Genomic DNA, 21,048 nt, shown 5'->3' on the forward strand with positions numbered 1-21,048 from the left:
GGAAGGAACATCGGAAGTGGTATAAAAGGCCAGCTCTTGCCACCTCTGTTTTTTCTTCACCCACAGAAATGCCTGCCAGCTCAGTGGCAGGACAGACATGGTGGGTCAGAGGTGAACCCAGAGCTCTGTCCACAATGTCAAGGGGCAGTTAGGTTATACCAGCAAGTACCGGGAGCTCTAGAACCATCTGCTCTGGATTGCTGCTCTTCCCCTTGGATTATTCAAATCCACTGAGGGACTAGATCCATCAAAAAGGCCTAGAAGAGCCTATAAGAAAAATCAGTCTGCATTGTTAAACTTAGTGGTTCACACTTTCGTGAAACTGAAGGATGTTTTCCTGTTGCTTGTTTCCTCTCTTGATGCCACTCATTCTGACAGCCTCTTTGAGCAATTTTTAATTCAGGATGTTAAATTTTTCTAAAAGACCTTCAAGAAGCATGAAAGTGAATAGTACCTTACCACTTGTAAGATGCTATTGCTCATCTGCCTGGGAATTACCACAGATGTTCTTGCTCCTGTGTCTTAGCACCTATGTTTTAATATGTATTGAAATTATAAAACTGCCAGAAAAGGCAGGCAAACACTTTTCTGTTAAAGCTGTCTGGATTTGGGTTTCTTTTGAATATTAAGGTTTTTTTCTTTCTGTTTAAAAAATAAGGATCTGGGGATGGTTGGGGAGGGTACATAGGGCCTTGGAGGGCTGATGACCTAGTTTTATTTTCTTTCAAGTGCACTGTTAATGCAGTATGGGTGGAGGGGCAGGCAGTGGGGAACAACAGGGGCTAGGAGTAGGAGACTTGGTTTCCAGGCTCCTGGTCTGTAAGTGGCCTCCACATTGTCCATGTCTCCCACTGTTTCTGTGTTCATGGAGACACCTGAGATGGTGTATCACCGAATACCACGGTAATAGGTTGAATGATGGCCAACTAACAGAACAAGGTCATAATCCCTGGAACCTAGAAATGTTACTTTCTAAGGAAGGGTCTTTGCAAGTGTGATTAAATTAAGGATCCTGATCTATGTGGATTGTCCTGGATCATATGGGGATTCTCTAAACCCAGTCATGAGTGTCCTTATAAAAGAAAAGCAGAGGGAGATTTGATACACACCAAAAGCAATGTGAAGACAGACACGAAGATTGGAGTAACATGGCCTCAAACCATGAAATGCTGGCAGCCACCAAAAGCTGTAAAAGGCAAGGAACAGGTGCTACCCTGGAGCCTGCAGGAACAGCACAGCCTGCTCTACACCTTGATTTTGGCTCAATAAAATTAATTGAATGGCTAGCCTCCAGAAATGTGATAAAATAAATTTGTTTTTGTTTTGTTTTGTTTTGGAGATGGAGCTCCACTCTTGTTGCCCAGGCTGAAGGGCAATGGTGCAATCTCGGCTCACTGCAACCTCCAACTCCTGGGTTCAAGTGATTCTCCTGCCTCAGCCTCCGGGTCAGTCTCCATGCCTGCGGAGACACACACAGCTCCTCAGCTCCCATCAGAGAGACTCGACAGCCAGGTTCCAAGTGAACACATTTTCTTCTCTTCATTGTGCTATTATAAGTTATCTGGTGTAGGTGGAAATAGAAATAAATGAATCTCAGTTCAGAGTTGAAAAATATTCCAGAGGCATGCATAGCATGTTACGGGTAGCACATTAAATGAAGCACAAGGTAATAGGGGCCCTCGTGTTCCTCTGTGTCAGCAGTGGTGTTACTGGACTATGTGAGAGGTCACTGCAGTATGTAGACTATTCAGTTGGCCCAGCTAACCAGAGGGCTTGGCTTTTTCTCTTTCAGAAAACTAACCAGAAATTTTTTTTCTTTTCAAAGAGAGACTCCACTACTAATAATAACTGCTTAAAAATGCTTTTAAGCTCTCACTGCTCTTTGGGGAGGGTGATCCCACTGGGGAACAGTCAGATACTTTCGGGCAGGGCAGTGGGCTAGGAAATAGATACAGCTGCCTCTCCAAAAAACACTTGTCATGTGCCCAGGGGAATGATTATAAGTTTTTAAAACCCAATTTTCAAATAACTGAATAAAAATGTGGTAGTTATACAGGAAGTGCTGGCTGCCTGAGAAACATTGTAGCCATTGTATCCAGTCCCTGAAAAGAGGCATTCGTGATGATATGCTTATTTAGACAAGGTGATTTTACTGGAACTCAGAACACAGCAGCAGGTGGTAAACTGGCTACAGAATAGAGCAATTCAGTTAACTTCAGAGGCTTTCTTGGCTTAGATAATTAGGCATGCAATTAGGAATGTCGTGAGAATAAAGCAGCTCATTTACGAAGATGCAACCCATCCTCAGAAATGCGGTCTCAATAGAAGGAAATGAGCTCTAGTCCAGCTAGCTATCCCTCTGTAGCAGGTGGTATGAAAAAATAACATTTATCTCTTTGGAAGAAAAACTTGCCTGAAATTGCAAGCGTTTTGGTAATTTAGAACTTTCTATATCTGTCAACCAATTGATCGATCAATCTCTGTGTGTGTATACACACACACACACACACACACACACACATACATGTAGAAGTTCACTAGCTGTTGGGTTAAATTAAACTCTATGGGCTTGTGCTTGTGAACAAATATAAGACAGATTTTTGAATTTGTCATGTGCTTGAATTCCATTTCTAACTTATATTGAAGATGGCTTACCATTTTTTAATGGCCTAAAAACATGATTTGTGAAGATAGTTATTAAGGCCACAGCCATCTATTGTAGAATCTAATTTTCAAAGGAAAATTGAGTTTTTCTGATGAACATTAAGTTGTTCAATAAACATACATTTTAGAGCCCCAGCACAATGTTCCGGAACCCGCAAGTACCATCTATATCGCTGTCTCTATCCTATGAGATGGCCTCGTTTTCAAAATAAGGCGAAAAGTGTAAAGCTGTGAGCTGGGGCCTCAGTAAAGGTGAGCTGTTTTTCCAGAGGTTTAGTCTTGTGCTTAGCATGTTCCACACTTGAAGCTTTTGCTTGAGGGACGGGGTTTCTCCTTTACACTGAACTCTATGCAGGCTTTGTGTCCCTGCCCTAGTTGGTTTCCAACATATTCTTTTTGAGTCTTTATGCTGTGGAAGAAAATTTAACTTAGCTGGTCTTCACGGAAGTACCAGTTACCTCAGAGCATGCTTTTTTTAATTTTAAATTTTTGTGGGTATACAGTAGGTGCATATATTTATGAGGCACATGAGATGTTTTGATACAGACATGCAATGTGTAATAATAACATCATGGAAGATGGGGTATCCGTCCCCTCAAGCATTTATCCTTTATGTGAGAAATGTTATTTCTTGAACAGTTATTTCTGAGGCTACCAGGATGATCCAAAACCTAGGCCTGCCTGCTCCCTAAGAGTGCAAGGGAGAGGAGCTGCTTTAAGATGCAGAAAATCCTGAAGACCTAGAACCTGCTCCTTCCTTTTCCACAGCTTTCCACACTGGAGACTGTGTAGAGACCTAGAAAGGCTGGGTGGCCTGGGGGGTCTTTGACTATTAAATGGGGAAAGCTCAGAACCTGCACAGCCCACTCTGCAGCTAAAATGGATAGTAGCAGGTTAACTCATCCTTGGCTTTTCCTATGAGCCATGAGCTGCAAAAGTAATATGTAAAACAGAAAAGGATGTTGTGTTTTAGGTAAAAAGGTCTTAAGATTGGGTAAATATCCTTTTTCTTTGTTGAGTATAGCATAGTATAAAACAGCTTTTCACCAGAATTATTCTGAAAATTATAAAACAAGCCATGCTTGCTCTAACTAGGGCTGCCCAATGGAACGTTCTGTGATCATGGAAATGTTCTATCTATGACTATCTAATATGGTAGCCACTAGATATATGTGATTACTGAATACTTGAAATGTGGATGGAGATTGAGGAATGAATTTTAAAATTTTATTTTAGTTTAGTTTATGGCTATGTATTAGTGCAGGTCTGAGAGAATATACCTTTATATGTACTTTGCTGCTGTTTATTCATTTTATACACAGGAAGTTTTTATGTTAAATGTAGTTTTGTACAAAATTGCTTTGGACTGCAGTTTCCTCCATCAAGAACATGAAACAATGTCTAAGAAACTATGTGATATGGTTTGGCTGTGTCCCTACCCAAATCTCATCTTGAATTGTAGCTCCCATAATTTCTGTATGTTGTGGGAGGGACCCGTTGGGAGATAAGTGTATCATGGGGTGTGGTTTTCCCCATACTGTTCTCATCGTAGTTAATAATCTCACAAGATCTGATTATTTTATAAGGGGTTTGCCCTTTTGCTTGGCTCTCATTTTCTTTTTGCCTGACACCATGTAAGATGTGCCTTTCACCTTCTGCCATGATTGTGAGGCCTCCCCAGCCATGTGGAAATGTGAATCCATTAAACCTTTTTCTTTAAAAATTACCCAGTCTTGGGTATGCCTTTATCAGTAGTGTGAAAATGGTCTAATACACTATGTCCACCCTGCCTACATTGTGTTCTGAGTCTTGGGAATTCTTGTCCACAAAGGAGAATTCTATGTGAAGTCAATACTATCAAATATACACTTTCCTCTCTTGATATATCCCACCTAGAAGAAGCAATCTCTCCTCAGCAGAGCCCACATCAGACCTGTGAGTATAACTTGGTTATTATAATACCTACCATGGCAGAACACACATCTTTAACAGCTAAATCTACCTTAAGATAATGCTTTAAAAAGCATTTCAGTTCTCATGGTGGTGGGATGTGTTTTTACCGTGTCACCCTCTGGCTGGTTTTCACTACTGCATTTCACCATTATCACCTTGGAATCCTGCTCACAAAAGATTTTATCCATGTGAGACTCTGTAGTTGGTTGGATTCTGAAAGCATCCAGATAGATGGTTTCTTTCATAATGCTCGCTACATTTATCAAGGATGGTATTGGACAAGGCCTGGGTGCCAGTACTATAGAGAACATAAGGATGCGAAATTATAAAAATCCCATTTTCAGAGCCACAAAGGTACACTGTTAGCAAATGTGAGTTTTGAGCCATGGCTAGTAAGTGGCAAGAGGCAGTCTGGGAGACAATGTTTGGATGCTAAGATATTAGAGAATTGCTAACATCTTTCATTGTGGCACAGTTTTATAACATGGGTGGTCTGTGGGCTGAACTAAGGTATTCTGCCTTTAAAATAAAGTAGTGACTGTCTTTTCATAATGTGCATAAACATTTAAATTAACAGCTTTTTAACTTTTTTTCTCAATTTTGCTTGTCATCTGTTCCTATCTATCCTGAAGTATGAAGCAGTTCTTGATTTAGCACAAGATTATGTATTAACTGATTTTAGGTTTATTAATGGTTCATGGGTTCCATAGTAAGTAGCAATGAATTTTCCAAAGTAACATGAAGTCCCCATCTGATATGGTCTGGATTTGTGTCCCTGCTCAAATCTCATGTTGAATTGTAATCCCCAGTGTTGGAAGGAGGAGCCTGGTGGGAGGTGATTGAATCATGAGGGCAATTTCTGCCTTGCTATTCTGTTGATAGTGAGTTCTCATGAGATCTGGTTGCTTAATAGTGTGTAGCACCTTCCCTTTCACTCTCTTCCTCCTCCTCCATCCACGTAAGATGTGCCTGCTTCCCTTCCCCTTCAGCCATGATTGTAAGTTTCCTGAGGCCTCCCCAGCTGTGCTTCTTATACAGCCTGCAGAACTTGATATCAATTAAACCTCTCTTCTTTATAAATTACCCAGCTTTAGGTAGTTCTTTATAGCAGTGTGAGAATGGATTAATACACCATCTCAACACTGAAGACATAGAGGACACAGGCAGTGATCAAAAGTTAATTGAGTGGTATTGGCATGAAGCACTTCACCCAAAGGAGGGCTCTCCTTGTAGCCTAGGGCTTCCCAGAGGCCTCTGAGGTGGAAGTGGACTGGAGCTGGACCTTAGGAACAAACTCTAGGTGTAAAGGCAAGCTGTAATTTTGGAAAGAGTAAGTGGTTCAGGAGAGCAGGGCCAGATAGGTAATATAGAAAGTCAAAGGCTGGAAACAAAGGTTGGGATGACATTATAAAAGAAGGAGCAAAAGAGGAGCCAACTTTTCTGAGTTCTAAACTATATATTAGCTCTTTTAATGGTCATAATTAACTCCATAATGGAGGCCATGTCTGTTAACAAGACAATGCATGGCTGGAGAAACAGAATCCGGTCTGGGTTGCTTAAGCCAAAGAAGGAAATCTGCTGGGTGTGGTAGCTTATGCCTCTAATCCCAGCACTTTGGGAGGCTGAGGTGGGAGGACTGCTTGAGCCCAGGAATTTGAGACCTGTATGGACAACATAGGGAAACTGCATCTCTATAAATAATAATAATAAAAAAAATTCACCAGGTAGTACACACCTCTGGTCCTAGGTACTCAAGAAATTGAGGTGGGAGGATTGCTTGAGCCTAGTAGGTTAAGGCTGAAGTGAGCCATGATTATGCCACTGCATTCCAGCCTGGGCAACACTGAGACTCTGTCTCAAAAAAAAAAGAAAAGAAAATAGGGAAATTCAACGTAAGATCTCAAGGGTAAGAGCACAGTCAACTTGCTTTAGAAACCCACCTGGTGTCTAATCAACTGTAATAAAGGGGCCAGAGTTTACTAGATAAATATAGCTACCAGGGACTTTGTGAGTGGCTACTGGAAAGGAAAAAGTTAACATATAATCTTCAGAGCAATTGCTAAAATATAAAGCATTTTAGCATAAAAACCAATAGATAAATTGAATAGACTTAAAACTGAGGAAGTAAACATGGGTATACCTGAGGCATGCCTGGTCATGAGTTGATAACTGATGAAACTGGATGATGGATATGTGGGGATTCATTATGTTCTTCTACCTTTGTAAGTGTTAAAAATTCTCCATAATAATGGGTTTAGAAAAATACATTCATTTACGGAGAAACTAAAAAGTTCCCTTGGTCCTTCTATTCCAGTCATTATATATGCTTTACTGGAATAAAAACAGATTTTGAATTATTCTCCATGCAATAAAAGCAAAACCACCCAGATCCATTAAGTAACAAATTTCAGGCTTGGTGGGCATCATGGTCACCACTTCAGTTGATTAAAAGTCTTGATGGCTGGAACCTTTCCTGGAAATTTTGATTTAGTAGGTCTGGAGGGGGATCTGGGTATCTTACTTTCTGCACATGATTCTAGTGGCATTGGTGCATGTCAGCTTTAAGGGCTAGATTCTGTGGATTATCGGGTGCAAGCTGCCCCTTTTCATTCCTATCTTTGGCTTGGTTACTTCCCTGTAAGCAGCATGATGATGTAGCACTTTATGTACAATCTTGACTACATCAGTGCATCATGAGACATTCTGCCATTTATTCTCATTTTGTGACTCCAGCATCCTGTCTTTTTCCTGGGCAGTTGATTTATAATACAGCCAATTCTCATTTTAATTGCTTTAGTTTCAAAACATAAATTTCATAGGTGTTTTCTCCCAATTTAACCCACTCAATCTCCTGTTGTTGGGTCTTTTGCCAGAAGTGCTCCCCTCATCCTTCACCAGGGCCAGCTCCATGGGCGGATGGTCCAGACTCAGAAGGGCCTCACATTTAGTTTAGTGCTCTTCCGGCACTATTTTATCTTTGAACCTGTGTTCTGTAAGTGAAGTCTGATGGGACAATGGAATATACACATGAGCAGAGGAGATGTGCATCTTATATCCAGTGTTCCTTACTGCCCTGTTCAGATGTAGTCTTCATGATGCCCTGTAAGCAAAGAACTCTGTTGGACTCATGATATGTCAGAGCTCAAAGAGATTCAAAGTGAGTACAAAGTAAGCATCTTATATCTATGACTGAATAAGTGGGGGATTCTGAGAGCCCCAAAAGGCTGCACTTCCCATTCAAACCCGACTGGCTTCAAACACAGAAAGAAGGCAATGGCATTCTAAGAAACATGAATGACTAAGGAGCCCTATCATATCCTTTTTCACTCATGTTACATTCCTTTGTTAGCCAACCACTTATGCTGAAAATACCAAGAAGTGAAACAGTAACAGTTGAGCTAGTTTTGTACAGTGTTTCTCCTGCTGTGGGAAGAACAAAATATATATGCATACGGTATGTAAACACAAGCTATAAAATACAAATTGTGTAATTTGGGCGATTCTGCATGAGTTAAATGCTCATATTTTCATTTAAAACTGGAATTGCGCAATATAAACATAAACAGTAAAATACATGATAGGAATTTAACATTTTTTAGTTAGAAAAGCATTAAGTAGTAAATAAAAAACATCACAATAACAAGTTGAGAAAGAGCCTATGGAAGAAAGGAAAAACATGACATTTTAGTACCTGTAGAGGTAATGTTTTCCTGATGTTTGCACAAAAGCCGCCCATCCTCATTTTGTACTGGATCCTGCATTTTGTGGAGTCAGTCCTGCTTTTCGCTGCTCACTCCTTCTGAGGCAGTTCTTCAGCCTTTTCTTTTCGTAATCCACCTCCTTTGATAGCCTTTTGAAAACTCCCGCTTGGTGGCCACAGACTTGAGGAGCACCACTGACCTCCTAGTTCCTCTGCTGCTTCACTTGGGGAATCCAGGACTGATTTAGATATGCTGTGATTCAGGGGCTCCCCAGGTACTAAAAAAAGGATATTTGCTGCAGTGGAAGATGACAGAACTTCTCAACTCCCTTCTAACCTCGCTTGTCTTGGAGAAGCCTAATGCTAGAATCTCTTATTTGATCACTTTTGCCAAGAAAAATACTTCCAGAAGACTGAACTCCAGCTACTGTCCTCGACAACCTGGTTTCTCTCTGTTCTTTCCTGCCACTCCATGAATTGTTGCACATTTATAAATGCTTGAAGTGTAATAACTTACACAATTAAATTAGAAGAGCCAAAATGTCTCCTAGAGAATATGTGACAGAGTCATGTTATGGCTGAAACACACATACACAAATGTTGAAGTGACCAGACTGAATTATAAGTGGTTAGTTTTGGGATTGCAAAGGTAAGAGATGTTGCTATTTTAAAGCAAATGAATGAGCTGTTAACACGAAGCTCAATTTATGCTCCCAAAGACTTTCAAGCACTGATATTTCAAGACTTTGAACTATTACAGAAATGGGGAAGCAGCCAGTTAGACCTTGCCCTCATCCTTGAAGGCTAACTCTTCACCTTGGTTTTCCTTGGGGGCTATGGAAAGTGGTAGGTGGAGGAAATAACGAAGGCTCTTTTTCATGAGTATCTACCACTATTGTCAACAATCAAAATAAAAATGTTTCAGAGCAAAAGTGCATGTGGGGAATCCTGTGGACTGCTCTGAGTTCCCCAGTGGGTTTGGAAGAGGGAAACCCTGGGTTGATTAGCAGACAGACACAGTGCGAAGGAAGGAAGCCCAGCCAATCACTGGGGTAGAGAGCAGTCAGGAAAGGAAGTGAGCCAGCTGGGACTGAAGAGTGCAGATGGTATAGGCCCCTGCACCTCATTCCTCAGAACTCTTCATTCTCTAACCTCTGGGACTTCAGGACAAAAACTGCAGCCACCCAAGGAAACTGGGTCCAGGTGGTTGACTCCCTACTTTCCCTGTCGGGAAGTAGAGTGAAGGCCTTGCTTCTGCCCACAGCCAGGGCTGTAGAGGGAGGAAATAAATAGGCATTCCTAATTGAAAATCTGAGTGACCTCCTCTGTAAAAATGTCATTAAATGTAGTAGATAATGTCAGATTTATCTTGTGTCAAATATTAAGCAAATGTGGGCTAGAGGTCCAGTACCTCTATATGTCAATGGGAAAGTGATTTCCGAATTGCAACTTGCTTCCAAAGAAGTCTTGGAAGCTCATCCTGTTTAAAGCAGGAAACTGCTTGTCCCAAAGATGGCCAGGGACCAGGCAAAGTGAGGCTGGACAATTCAGAGTTGTGAAGAGGCAGGCAGAGCAGGTGGAAAGCTGCTGTTAGCAGTGATTGGCATCATTAAAGCTCTTTATGAAGAGTCACGCAAAGCAATGTTTGGGAGTTTGTTTTTAAATGGTTAGAAGTACAGCAGAAGTACACCTCTTCTTTAAAAAGTTAATGAGGAGGATAATTGTAGTACGTGTACAAACATCATAACACCAAACTGGAAGCAAGAAACTTCACTGAAAACTGATGAGGAAGACGAAGTTTATAGGAAGTTGCAAAAGAAACGAGCAGAGCAAGAGATCCGTGGTAAGGAATACAAAGAACGTACAGTTGTGTATTTGAGAAGTTTAATAGAACATTATGATCCGTCAAATTAGGACATCAACATTAACAACAAAAATTAATTGATCTGAGGAAGAGCAGTATGAAAATATTCTCATGTAGCGCTGTCCAACAGAACTTTCTTTGGTGACGGAAATGTTCGTTATCTTTGTGCTAATATAGAATCTACCAGCTGCATGAATACTTGAAATGTGGCTAATCCAACTGAGGAAATGAATTTTTCATATAATTTAATTAAAATTTAAATAGTCATATGTGACTAGTGGCTCCTGAAAGAACAATGCAGTTAATTCTTCATGGGTCAAAACCAGTGGTTTATTTGGTGGACTTCTCCAACCAGTGCTATGGGATTGAGGCACGAGTGTTGAAGGAGAGGAAAGAACCCACCAGACTTATTTGGCCACTTAAACAAGACCCCAAATTCCCCACTGGTTCCCAAGGCAGGGAACAGCACAACCTGCTGTGAAGGGTATGAGGAAGGACTCTGAGGGAGGCATCACTAGGAGCTTCCAACTCCTGGCTAATGTCAGTGGGACCAAAAAACTTAAAATTTTGGTCATTCAGCTGGAAAGAGGCCTATGGTTCCACATACAGAACTGGAGGTCACTCCCAAGGGCCATCTGTGCATGGAAACCACCACTCTGGAGCTGCTGGGGAGTTGGAGGGAGGGGTGCTCACTTCCGGACAGGGTTTCCAGAGCCAGAGGAGGATTTAGAATTGGAGGAAGTAGAGGGACCAGAGGGTCCTGAGGACCCTTTCTGGGTACCTGAAGGCTGCACAGGCCCTTTCTTTTTTGGGATTATGATCTTGTTCTTGCTCTTAAACACTTTGCTGGGATCCAGTTTATTCACAAAGGAGTCGGTCTCTTCTGTGAGGAGGTTTGTGTTGTAGTTGATGGGTTTATACATGCTGAACCATTGCTGTAGGCAGAATTGGGAGAGAAGGTCACAATTCAAAGAAGAAATGCCATTCTGTGTGCTGTTTTGGGGGGATGCGGGACAGCTGGGAACAGGAAGCAGGTACATTTTCATGAAAATCTACCTAAAAATCTATTTGCTTTTCCTTTAAGTGGAAGTGATGACAGATCCCATCAACCTCCGGTAAGATACACACATTGCTTTATGAGGTCTCATGACGTTTAAGATAAATACAATATGAGAACTAAGAATCTGAGCACATTTCCTTCTGATCTAGTGAGTCCTGAACCTGGGTTGCTAGATTCCAAAGCTCTAGAGGACAGGGTCTAATTATTCTGCCTTCAAACCAGCTACTCCCCATCAAGTGGATTCTGGCAGCATCATTCCCCCAGGAAAGGTAGGAGGCGGGCCACTGTGGGCCTCTGCTGAGGGGTGCTGTATCTGTTGGTGTTCTGTTTCCTACTGTTTTTTTAGGCAGCTGAGGGTAAAGGGCATCCATATTTATCTACCTTTTAAATCACAGCTGCCTCCCAATGTTAACCAGATAACTGTTATAATTATGTGACATTTGAAGAAAATGAAGCCTACTAGATGAATACATACATGGTACAGTGAGCTGGAGCTGAATTCCTAACTTGCTGCTAATTTAGAGCTGCAAGAAACCACCATGAAAGAGCCCGGATGAGCTCACTCTAGTCAAAAGATTTTCCAGCTACACTTGATATTTTCAAACCTGGCATCGGTATGTCTGAAATGGTGACCAGACCTGTAATATAAATGAGGGACACTCACACAATGGAATACTCTGTAGCCACTGAAGAGGACAAGTGCTCTAAATGCACTGAAAGGTGATAAGCTCCAAGATGGAATGTTATGGGAAAAGAGCAAGATGCAGAATAATGTGGACAGGACATTATACTTGTGATTTAGAAAAAAGGAATGACAAAAATGTGCATGCATGCTTTATGTGCGATGAGTATCTTGGGAAGGGCACACAGGAAACTCTTAATAGCAGCTGCCACTGGGGAAGTACACTTGGAGAACAGGGGAGTGAGAGTCTGACTGTGTACTCTTCCTGGGTGCATGTACTGCCAACCCAGATCAACCCATCAGATATAAACTATCCAATAAAATTTAATTAAAAATAAAGCTCCCCAGTTAATTCTGAGGATCAGTCAAGTTTGGAAACCACTTAACTAGATGAGTATAAAGTAAGGTTTTCCACTGGAATCACCTGTCTTGTTTATTGAACATGTAGGTTCCTGGGCCCCACCCTAGATCTCCTGAGTCAGATGGGGAAGTTGGGAACCTGCAACGTAACCATTTCCTCAGATTTTGGTGTATACCATAGTTTGCGATGGCAGGCGTTCCTCCCTTACCTTGGCCTGTGGGCTAATGCCATAGCTGGTGAAGGCATATTGCCACTGGGGCAGGCCCAGGTGGGTGATGAGCAGGCGGTAATAGGCAGTAAAGGTGTCTGTGAGAAAATGCCAGTACAAGGCTCTGTCCAGAAACCATATCTCAGTGTCTTCTGCTAATGCTGAAATGGAAGACAAAGGGAAAAAAAGACAAGGAATACCTTAACAGTTTTTTCTTTTGAACTATAAAAGGTTATACTCGTGGTTTAGAGAAAAAAATCCCAACAGACAGAATGTAAAATATAAAGTAAAAGTTCCCCTTCTGCCCCACTTCTAACCCTCTAGTCTCATTTTCTAGCGGCCACTTTACCAGTTCCTTTGATACTCTTACAGATTTTTGATAGATCAGTTGATTGCTCTATCCGTTGGTCTCTGACCACCTGGAAGTACATTCAGGCTATCTAAGAAGGTGCTGCTCCTTTTCTGTGTGGAATCAGTGCTCCCCTCCCTCAGTGGGTGTGCACATTGTGATCTCAGCTTTCCTGACAGAAGACCACTGAATGGCTTGGGTTTTTCTTGAAGAGGTCTCTATCAGTGCCATGAAAAACCACCACAAAGGAGACTAGCCGAGTTCACTCCTGGGAGTCTTGCCTATGCTGTGGTGTGATGTCCTGCCTCGCAGTTTCTGACTTTCCATTCTTTTTTTTTGAGACAGAGTTTCACTCTTGTTACCCAGGCTGGAGTGCAATGGCGCGATCTCGGCTCACCACAACCTCCGCCTCCTGGGTTCAGGCAATTCTCCTGCCTCAGCCTCCTGAGTAGCTGGGATTACAGGCATGCGCCACCAGGCCCAGCTAATTTTTTGTATCTTTGGTAGAGACGGGGTTTCATCATTTTGACCAGGATAGTCTCGATCTCTTGACCTCGTGATCCACCCGCCTCGGCCTCCCAAAGTGCTGGGATTACAGGCTTGAGCCACCGCGCCCGGCCCTGACTTTCCATTCTTACTACTTCAAGCCTGTCCTACTTCATCTGCTGTCTAGATAGCTGTAACATCTCCTTAAGTGGCCTCCATTATCCATCCAGTCTCTTTCTTTGACAAAACTGCTAGTGGTCATGATCTCTGCCATTCTACTCAACAACCTTCATTGACTCCCCACTGTCTTCCACATTATGTACAAACTCCTTTGCTTGGTTTTCAAAGCTCTGCATGAGAGAGAGCAATTGGCCTTCTGGCTTAATCTCCTCCTCATCCCCAACATGAACCATGTGGCCCACTGAATTGGAAGTGTCATTCCCCACAAATCAGATGTACTTTCTAATGGCTTGGCTTTTGCCCATTTGTCCCTTGGCTTGGGTTCCCCTTTGTCTCTTTTACTCCACCAAATCCTCCTCCCCACCCTGTATCTAATTTCTGCCCCACAGTTCAAGATGCAGCTCTAAGACTATTTTGCAACAATTCCTCGAGCTGGATGATTTGTCCTTCCCCCAGAGGTAAATCCCAGTGTCTGTATCCTCTCATCCCTACCAGACAGCTAGCTGAAGAGGGCTTGACATTGTCCAGCTATGTAGTTTCACAGTCCCTAAGCTAGGGTCTGAAGGGCTCTTAGGGGCTAGGTGGCAGCTGCTGCTTGAGGGCAGAGGGGCTTTTAATTTCCCATCTGGGGTCTTGAGGTCTAGTAATTCAGGTTTTTGTTGCTGTTAATTGGCCTACATATAGAGGTATAAAATGAAAGATAAAAGGCAATGCACTTTCTGGATGCTTATCCAGTGCATGAACTTGCTGTCAGAGTCTATAACAAAATGTCTATTTCTTTTAGTTTACACTCCCATATTACCCTAATCCCATCTACTATTTTGCAATGACTCACAAATGAAGGTGGATAAAAAGACTAGTAATTAGCCCAGAGGAAGATGTTCAGAGAGAACCAAAGGCATTTCTGGGTTTGGGACACACAAGAAACCTGGGAGCATGTCAACAGGCCAAGGAGGTATGTGTCTCCTAAGCCATGGCTGACAAACAAGGTCAGACAAGACCCTAGTCAAACTACAGGACCATGCTTGTAAACGATTCTTACCTGGTTTCCCACTTTTGTAGACAAGGCAAACTTTCCCATTCCCATTGCATGAATCCAGCTCAAATATCACACTGCGAGAGTCAAAGTGAGGCTTCTCTGGCTGATCGTCACTGGCTGCAAACCCAGAAGTTAATGGTAATGTTCAAACAAACTCAACTCAAACACATACTTACATATCCAACTTTGCTAGACTGAAAAAAAACAGAAGGAAAAAGCCTTATCTCAGACATATACTTAAGTAGTATTTTCAAATAAATTCTGTATTTGGATTAAAGCCCTGAACTCATTCATGGACTAGGCCTTCTGTCTGGGTTTCCCTATCAGCAACAGTGTCAGGGAATCTGGGAAAAGGAGGCATGAGGAAAGAAACTGAACTTGGGAGTGGGACCCCAGAGCAATCTGAATGGCTTGATGCTGACATAACTTCATTTCCTTTCCTGAGATTGTTTATTCTATAAAAGTGGGATAGCAAACACATGATCTGATTCTTGCTTTCTGTGCAATACCATGGAGAAGCCCTTTAAGTCATGTGGCATAACTCTAATTCGTTATTTTTAAATGACTGTTTCATAGTCTGTGGGAATGAAGTACCCTCATTTATTCCAACATTCCTCTATTGAGAGGCATTTGCCTACCATTACTTGTGAATGCTACAATAATCTTCTCTGTATATGCCCATATATTCTGATGTTTTCATTATATGGGACAGATATCCTGCAATAGAATAGATGTTGCCAGATTGCTTTTCATAAAGGCTGTTTTCAAGATCCAGGAAGATAGACTAGAAATCCTTTGTTTTTGAAAGACATTTTCAATGGGTATAGAATTCTAGGTTGATTTTTTTTTTTTTTTTTTTTTTTGAGACAGGGTCTCCACTCTGTCACCTGGGCTGGAGTGCAGTGGCATGTGAAAATGGTTCATTATAGCCTCAACCTCCTGGGTTCAAGCAAGCCTCCTGCCTCAGACTCCCAAGTAGCTGGGGACCACAGGTGTGGTCACTACACCCAGGTAATTTTTAAATTTTTTTGTAGAGATGGAGTTTTGCTATGTTGCCTAGGCTGATCTCAAACTCCTGGGCTCTAGCGATCCTCTGGCCTCAGCCCCCTAAAGTGCTGGGATTAGAGGTAGGAACCACTGCACTAGCCTATTTTTTCCTTTGAGTATTTTATCTCACTTGAATTGCTTTTAAGGAGAATTATGCTGTTATCCTTATCTATGTTCCTTTTTATGTAATTTGTCTTTTCCCTTTGGCTGCATTTATAATTTTCTCTTTATCTTTGATTTTGAGCTTTCTGATTATGGTGCTTCTTGGTATCATTTGTGTTTCTTGTTCCTGGTTTATTAAGCTTCTTGGATATGTGGGTTTATAGTTACCATGAAATTGGTAAACTTTTGAGCCATTATTTCTTCAAATATTTTCTGGACCCTGACCTCTCCTCTCAAATACTTCAATTACACATATATTATACCACGTGTTGTCCTTCAGGTCACTGATGCTCTTTTCACTATAAATGATTTTTTTTCTGCGTAACTTTAGATAGCTTCTATTATGTTTTTAAGTTCTTTAGTCTTCTTCTGCAATGTCTTAGCCACTAATAATCCAATCCACTGCAATTTTCCTCTCAGAAACTAGTTTCCATCTCTAAAAGTTAAATTTGGGATAGAGATATATTTATATCTTAACATATATATACATATATATATAAAACATATATATATATATAAAGCATATATATATACAAAACATATAATTTGGGGATCTCTATATATTCTCTATACACATACAAACACATACACATACACACACACACACACACACACACACAGCCCTTCCATGTCTCACAAATCAGTCAAATTTTAAGCTTTTCAGCAGCCTCACTGCATCTTTTGAAAAGGACAATGTACCCTAGGCAAAAGCAATGCCACATGTTGAGCCTCTTCCCTGGATTTGTGTCTCCTTCTGAATGTTGATGTGGTATTATACCTCATTGTCTTGTTAGCTCTTTAATACTTTTAGGAAGATGATTTTTTAGTTCTGTACTTCTTTTCAGCTGTCCTCCACAGGAAGGCTGCTCTGAGTTACCTAGCTTCCGTTATCAGAGGAGGAAGTCTCTTCATCAGTCTGATAGTCTTTGTCTTTGAAAAGGGAGATTCAAGCCTATTACATCCAATCTACCTTTTTGTTTTACAGAGATAGGGTCTATGTTGCCCAGGCTAGTCTCAAACTCCTGGGCTCAAGCAATCATTCAACTTCAGCTTCCCAAAGTGCTGGGATTCTCCCCTAGCCCACATTTAATGTAATAATCTATCTATTTTATTTTCTTCCCCTATATTAAAGTTATGTTTAAATATTTCATGTTCTTTCTTCTTTTTCCTTTTTATTTTTACTCATATCATTCAATATGCCTCTTATTACACTGGCAATTTTAATGTAGTTTTCATTCCTTTGGTGGTTATCTTCCTTTTTGTTGTTGTTTTTGCTTGCAATGATTATATCCATATGACTCTATTGTTATTTAGAAACAATATGCCATTATTTTCCTAACCAAGTGTGATATACAGAATTCTAAGATGGCTCCCAACATTTCTGCCCCCTGGTGTACATACCTTACCCCCCTCCTCTTGAGTGTGATTGGAACTTGTGAATATGATGGGTAGTCATAACCATGGTTGTTACATGAAACAACTCTGTGGTAGTACACTGGAGATAAATTTGTCTTCTGACTTAGACATAAGCTGCTACATTGTAAAGGGTCATGTGGCCAGAATCAGAGGGCAGCTAAAGGTAGTGAGAGTAACCCTGGCCAAAACCCAGGAGTAAAACAGGGACTTATCTACACCTGTAAGAAACGGAGAACAGCCAACCACAATAAGCTTGGAATAAGATCACAATCCCAGCAGATACCTTGATTTTGGCCTTTTTGTTTTGTTTTGTCTTTTTACCATTCTCCACTGTGACCTCTGGAACACCCTCTGTATTAATTTGCTAGGGCTTCTGTAACAATGTACCACAAACTAAGTGGCTTAAATAACATACAGTTATTGCCTCACAGTTCTGGAGGTCAGAATCTGGGACTGGTATCTTTATAACTGGTTCTTTCCTGCTGTGGGGAAGAATCTGTTCCACGTTTCTCCCCCAGCTTCTGATGGTCTGCTGGTAATATTTGGTATTCCCTGGCTTTTAAAAGGATCACCCCAACCTTTACCTTCCTCTTCAAATGGTATTCTTCCTGTGTGCACCTGAGTCCACATTTCCTCCTTTTAGAAGGGTGCCACACATACTGGATTAGGAGCTCACCCGACTCTAGCGTAACTACTCATCTTAAGTAATTAAATCTGCAGTGACCTTACTTCTAAGTAAGGTCACATTCTCAGGTACTTTGGGTTATGACTTCAACATAATTTATTTTTGGAGGGTGATACAATTTAACCTGTAACACTCGTACATCTGGTCTCTCTACTCACCTTTTAGGTTTAACTGAGACAGTATAATACTTTGTAGAATATTTCTTGTACTATGTTCCAAGAGTTTTTATGTAAAAATTATACAACACATTCCATGATATTAAAATTTACTTTTAAACACAAACACATATGCCTACTCTCTCTCATGGAAGGTGCATTGATTCTATGTTTCCTTTTCTTTGTGTATATACATCTTGAAATATCCATTTGGTTTCATTTGTTTTTTGGCTATTTACGTTTTTTTAACATCCTTCTTATGACCTGAGAGATATATTTGGATTGTGTATACAGGACTCTTGACTTTTACTTATTTTCTCTCAGAAACCTGTATGTGCTTTTTCACTATCTTCTTTTTTTTTTTTTTGAGACGGAGTTTCACTCTTGTTACCCAGGCTGGAGTGCAATGGTGCGATCTCGGCTCACCGCAACCTCCGCCTCCTGGGTTCAGGCAATTCTCCTGCCTCAGCCTCCTGAGTAGCTGGGATTACAGGCACGCACCACCATGCCCAGCTAATTTTTTGTATCTTTAGTAGAGACGGGGTTTCACCACGTTGACCAGGATGGTCTCGATATCTTGACTTCGTGATCCACCTGCCTCGGCCTCCCAAAGTGCTGGGATTACAGGTATGAGCCACCGCGCCCAGCTTTTCACTGTCTTCTATTTCCACTGTTGTAGATGGGACATTTAATGTCGTCTGTTTATTATTCCCTCACAAGTAATTTGTTATTTTTGCCTAGAAGCTTGTCATTTTCTCCACATCAGGATATGCATAGGTGTCTGTGTTTTCTCACCTGTCCAGCTTGGGTTAGGTGAGCCTTTTCCATCTGCAGAGAGGTTTCTTTTATTAGTATGTATTTACTGCCTTTCTATCTATTCCTTTTCTCTTTTTAGAGCACCTATAATTCTAATAGAAAGTGTCTTGAATCTGTTTTCCACTTCTCTAAATTCCTAACTTTTCCCTCATAATCCCCCTCTTCTAAATTCATTCATCTATGCTTTATGATATATATTGCACTTGATTTTTCAGGCTAACTTGGGTCTCAATAAAATATATATTTATACACTCTTCTTAATATAGTCAATTGTTTGAGAATCTTTGTTTTTACCCATAGAAAGTCTTTATGTTGCCTTACATCTCCTTAAGTATTCTTGTTCTTATTTAGATTTTTATCTGTGTCCTCTAGCAGTTTTATTTCTCTGGGTATGTATTTTTTTAAAACAGTGATGGAATCTCACTATTTAGCCCAGGCTAGAGTGTGGTAGCTATTCACAGATGTGATCACAGCATGCTACAGCCTCAAACTTGTGGGCTCAAGTGATCAGTGGCAATTCACAGATGTGATGATAGCGCACTACAGCCTCAATCTCCTGGGCTCCAGTGATCCTCTTGCCTCAGCCTCCCAAGTAGCTAGGAATATAGGCTAATGCCACTTCACCCGGCTGATTGTGTATTCTATTTTTTCCTGATCATCATCTCTCTGACTGCTGAGTTCCCTGAGAAAAGTCACTGTTTTTCCATTTAGGTTTAATGAGACTTAGGTATACTTGTTGCACATCTTAAAAGGCATGAATCTAGCAGGTGTCCGAAGGCCAAGTGGTTTTTATCCCCATTTGTATGTGGAACAATGTAATCCCATGAAGCCTCTCTGTTATCTACTATACCTCTTCTCTTCCAGCCTCAAAAGCAAGGAAGACTTAGTCTACCTATTTGACTACTTCTTTGCCTTTTAGCGAAGCCCACCACACCCATGTAAAGACAGTGAGACGTTTTTCCTGCCCCTGGGGATTCCACACATCTTTGAGTGACAGGCTCTTCCCAGAACCCGTCGTTGTCCAGCCTCTGCCCCTGAACTCCTCTGGTACTATTCTTCAATGATCATCCAATTGGAGGAGAGCCCTACATTAATTTTCTCTGCCAGAGCTTAGTGAACCCCAGGGTCTTAGGATTGGAGACACTAGTTGCCTGTTCACTATTTGTTTTTCCTTTCTTTCTTAATGAAAGCCCAGTTCTGTTCAAGGAGGCCATATTGCACAATTAAAATTACTCACTTCTCAGACCCCTGGCAACCTGGGTTGCCATTTGACTGTTCCAATAACTATTAGGCACTGCTGCTGAGAAAACTATTGTTTTCTTTATCAAAAGGGAGAGATTCTGCAAACAGCCAGGTATACTGCCCTTTGCCTTTTACTCGTCTTTTTTCCTGACAGGAATAGCCCACATTCCTCAACCATGAGGATGAAAACCACATTCACAGGCTGGTGCAGCACAATGCCAGAGGGAGACTTTATCATTGACTTTCTCCAGCAGCTACATCAACCTAGTTCCAGATGTCTTGTTATGAGAAAAATAAATTACTATTTAAACATTGTAACTACATCTGTTATATGCGACCAAACACAACTCTAAGTCCTCACTTATACCCAGCTGCTTCTAGGTTTTTAGCAGCCACTTGACTTATGAACCATTTCACTCAGAATGGAGAGGAAAGGAGCTGTATTTAGATGGCTGTGCTCACTGAATCCTCTTGATACTGAAATGTCGAGTAAGTTTAATCTTTAACATTCATTCATGCACCAAGATTCATTAAGTGCCTACTATGTACCAGGCACTGAACTGGATGCTGGAAACAAAACAAAGATGCCAACCCTGGTATCTTCTTCCTACCTTCATGTGTATCATCCTCCAGGTCTGCCAGAGTGGGTGCATTAGGAAGTGAATACATGGAAGACTGGGTGAGCTGAGTCAGTTTTGAGATGCTGTTGATTGCCATGCTGCCCAGTGGAATGATATGCTCTAGGGGAAAATACACAAGGAGAATTACATGGAGTAACAGCCTAGTCACAATGGTTATCATGAGATTCTGCTTGAATAACCCAAGTCCAGGTATTGTTTCGCCCCACAGCTGAGGACTCTGATAGAAGGTGGGAAGAAGAGGATCACTCACTGCATAGTCCAAAGTACCAAACTTATACAAAAAAAGGAACTGGGGGCTACGGGTGATGAAGATCAACCACTATATGTATTAGGGTGGA

At 41.3% G+C, this 21,048-nt stretch overlaps 1 protein-coding gene across 6 annotated transcripts in view; it reads right to left on the reverse strand.

Annotated features, from left to right (window-relative positions):
• Positions 1–21,048, reverse strand: part of TPGS2 (tubulin polyglutamylase complex subunit 2) — a 41,552-nt gene continuing 20,504 nt past the window's right edge. For 2 of the 6 annotated variants that reach the window (XM_002757177.7, XM_078348029.1), the window contains exons 4-7: positions 20,681–20,809; positions 14,550–14,663; positions 12,493–12,653; positions 10,188–11,116 (exon numbers count right to left, since the gene is read on the reverse strand). In XM_002757177.7, coding sequence (XP_002757223.1) covers positions 10,871–11,116; positions 12,493–12,653; positions 14,550–14,663; positions 20,681–20,809 — 650 coding nt within the window. In that variant the 3' untranslated portion in view covers positions 10,188–10,870. Of the gene's footprint in view, positions 268–10,187; positions 11,117–11,716; positions 11,880–12,492; positions 12,654–14,549; positions 14,741–20,680; positions 20,810–21,048 lie in introns of those variants that run through there. The other 4 variants (XR_008475789.2, XM_035269747.3, XR_013525854.1 and 1 more) reach the window with 4 other exon arrangements.

This window comes from Callithrix jacchus, chromosome 13, assembly GCF_049354715.1.
Source record: "Callithrix jacchus isolate 240 chromosome 13, calJac240_pri, whole genome shotgun sequence".
Lineage (NCBI taxonomy): Eukaryota > Metazoa > Chordata > Mammalia > Primates > Cebidae > Callithrix > Callithrix jacchus.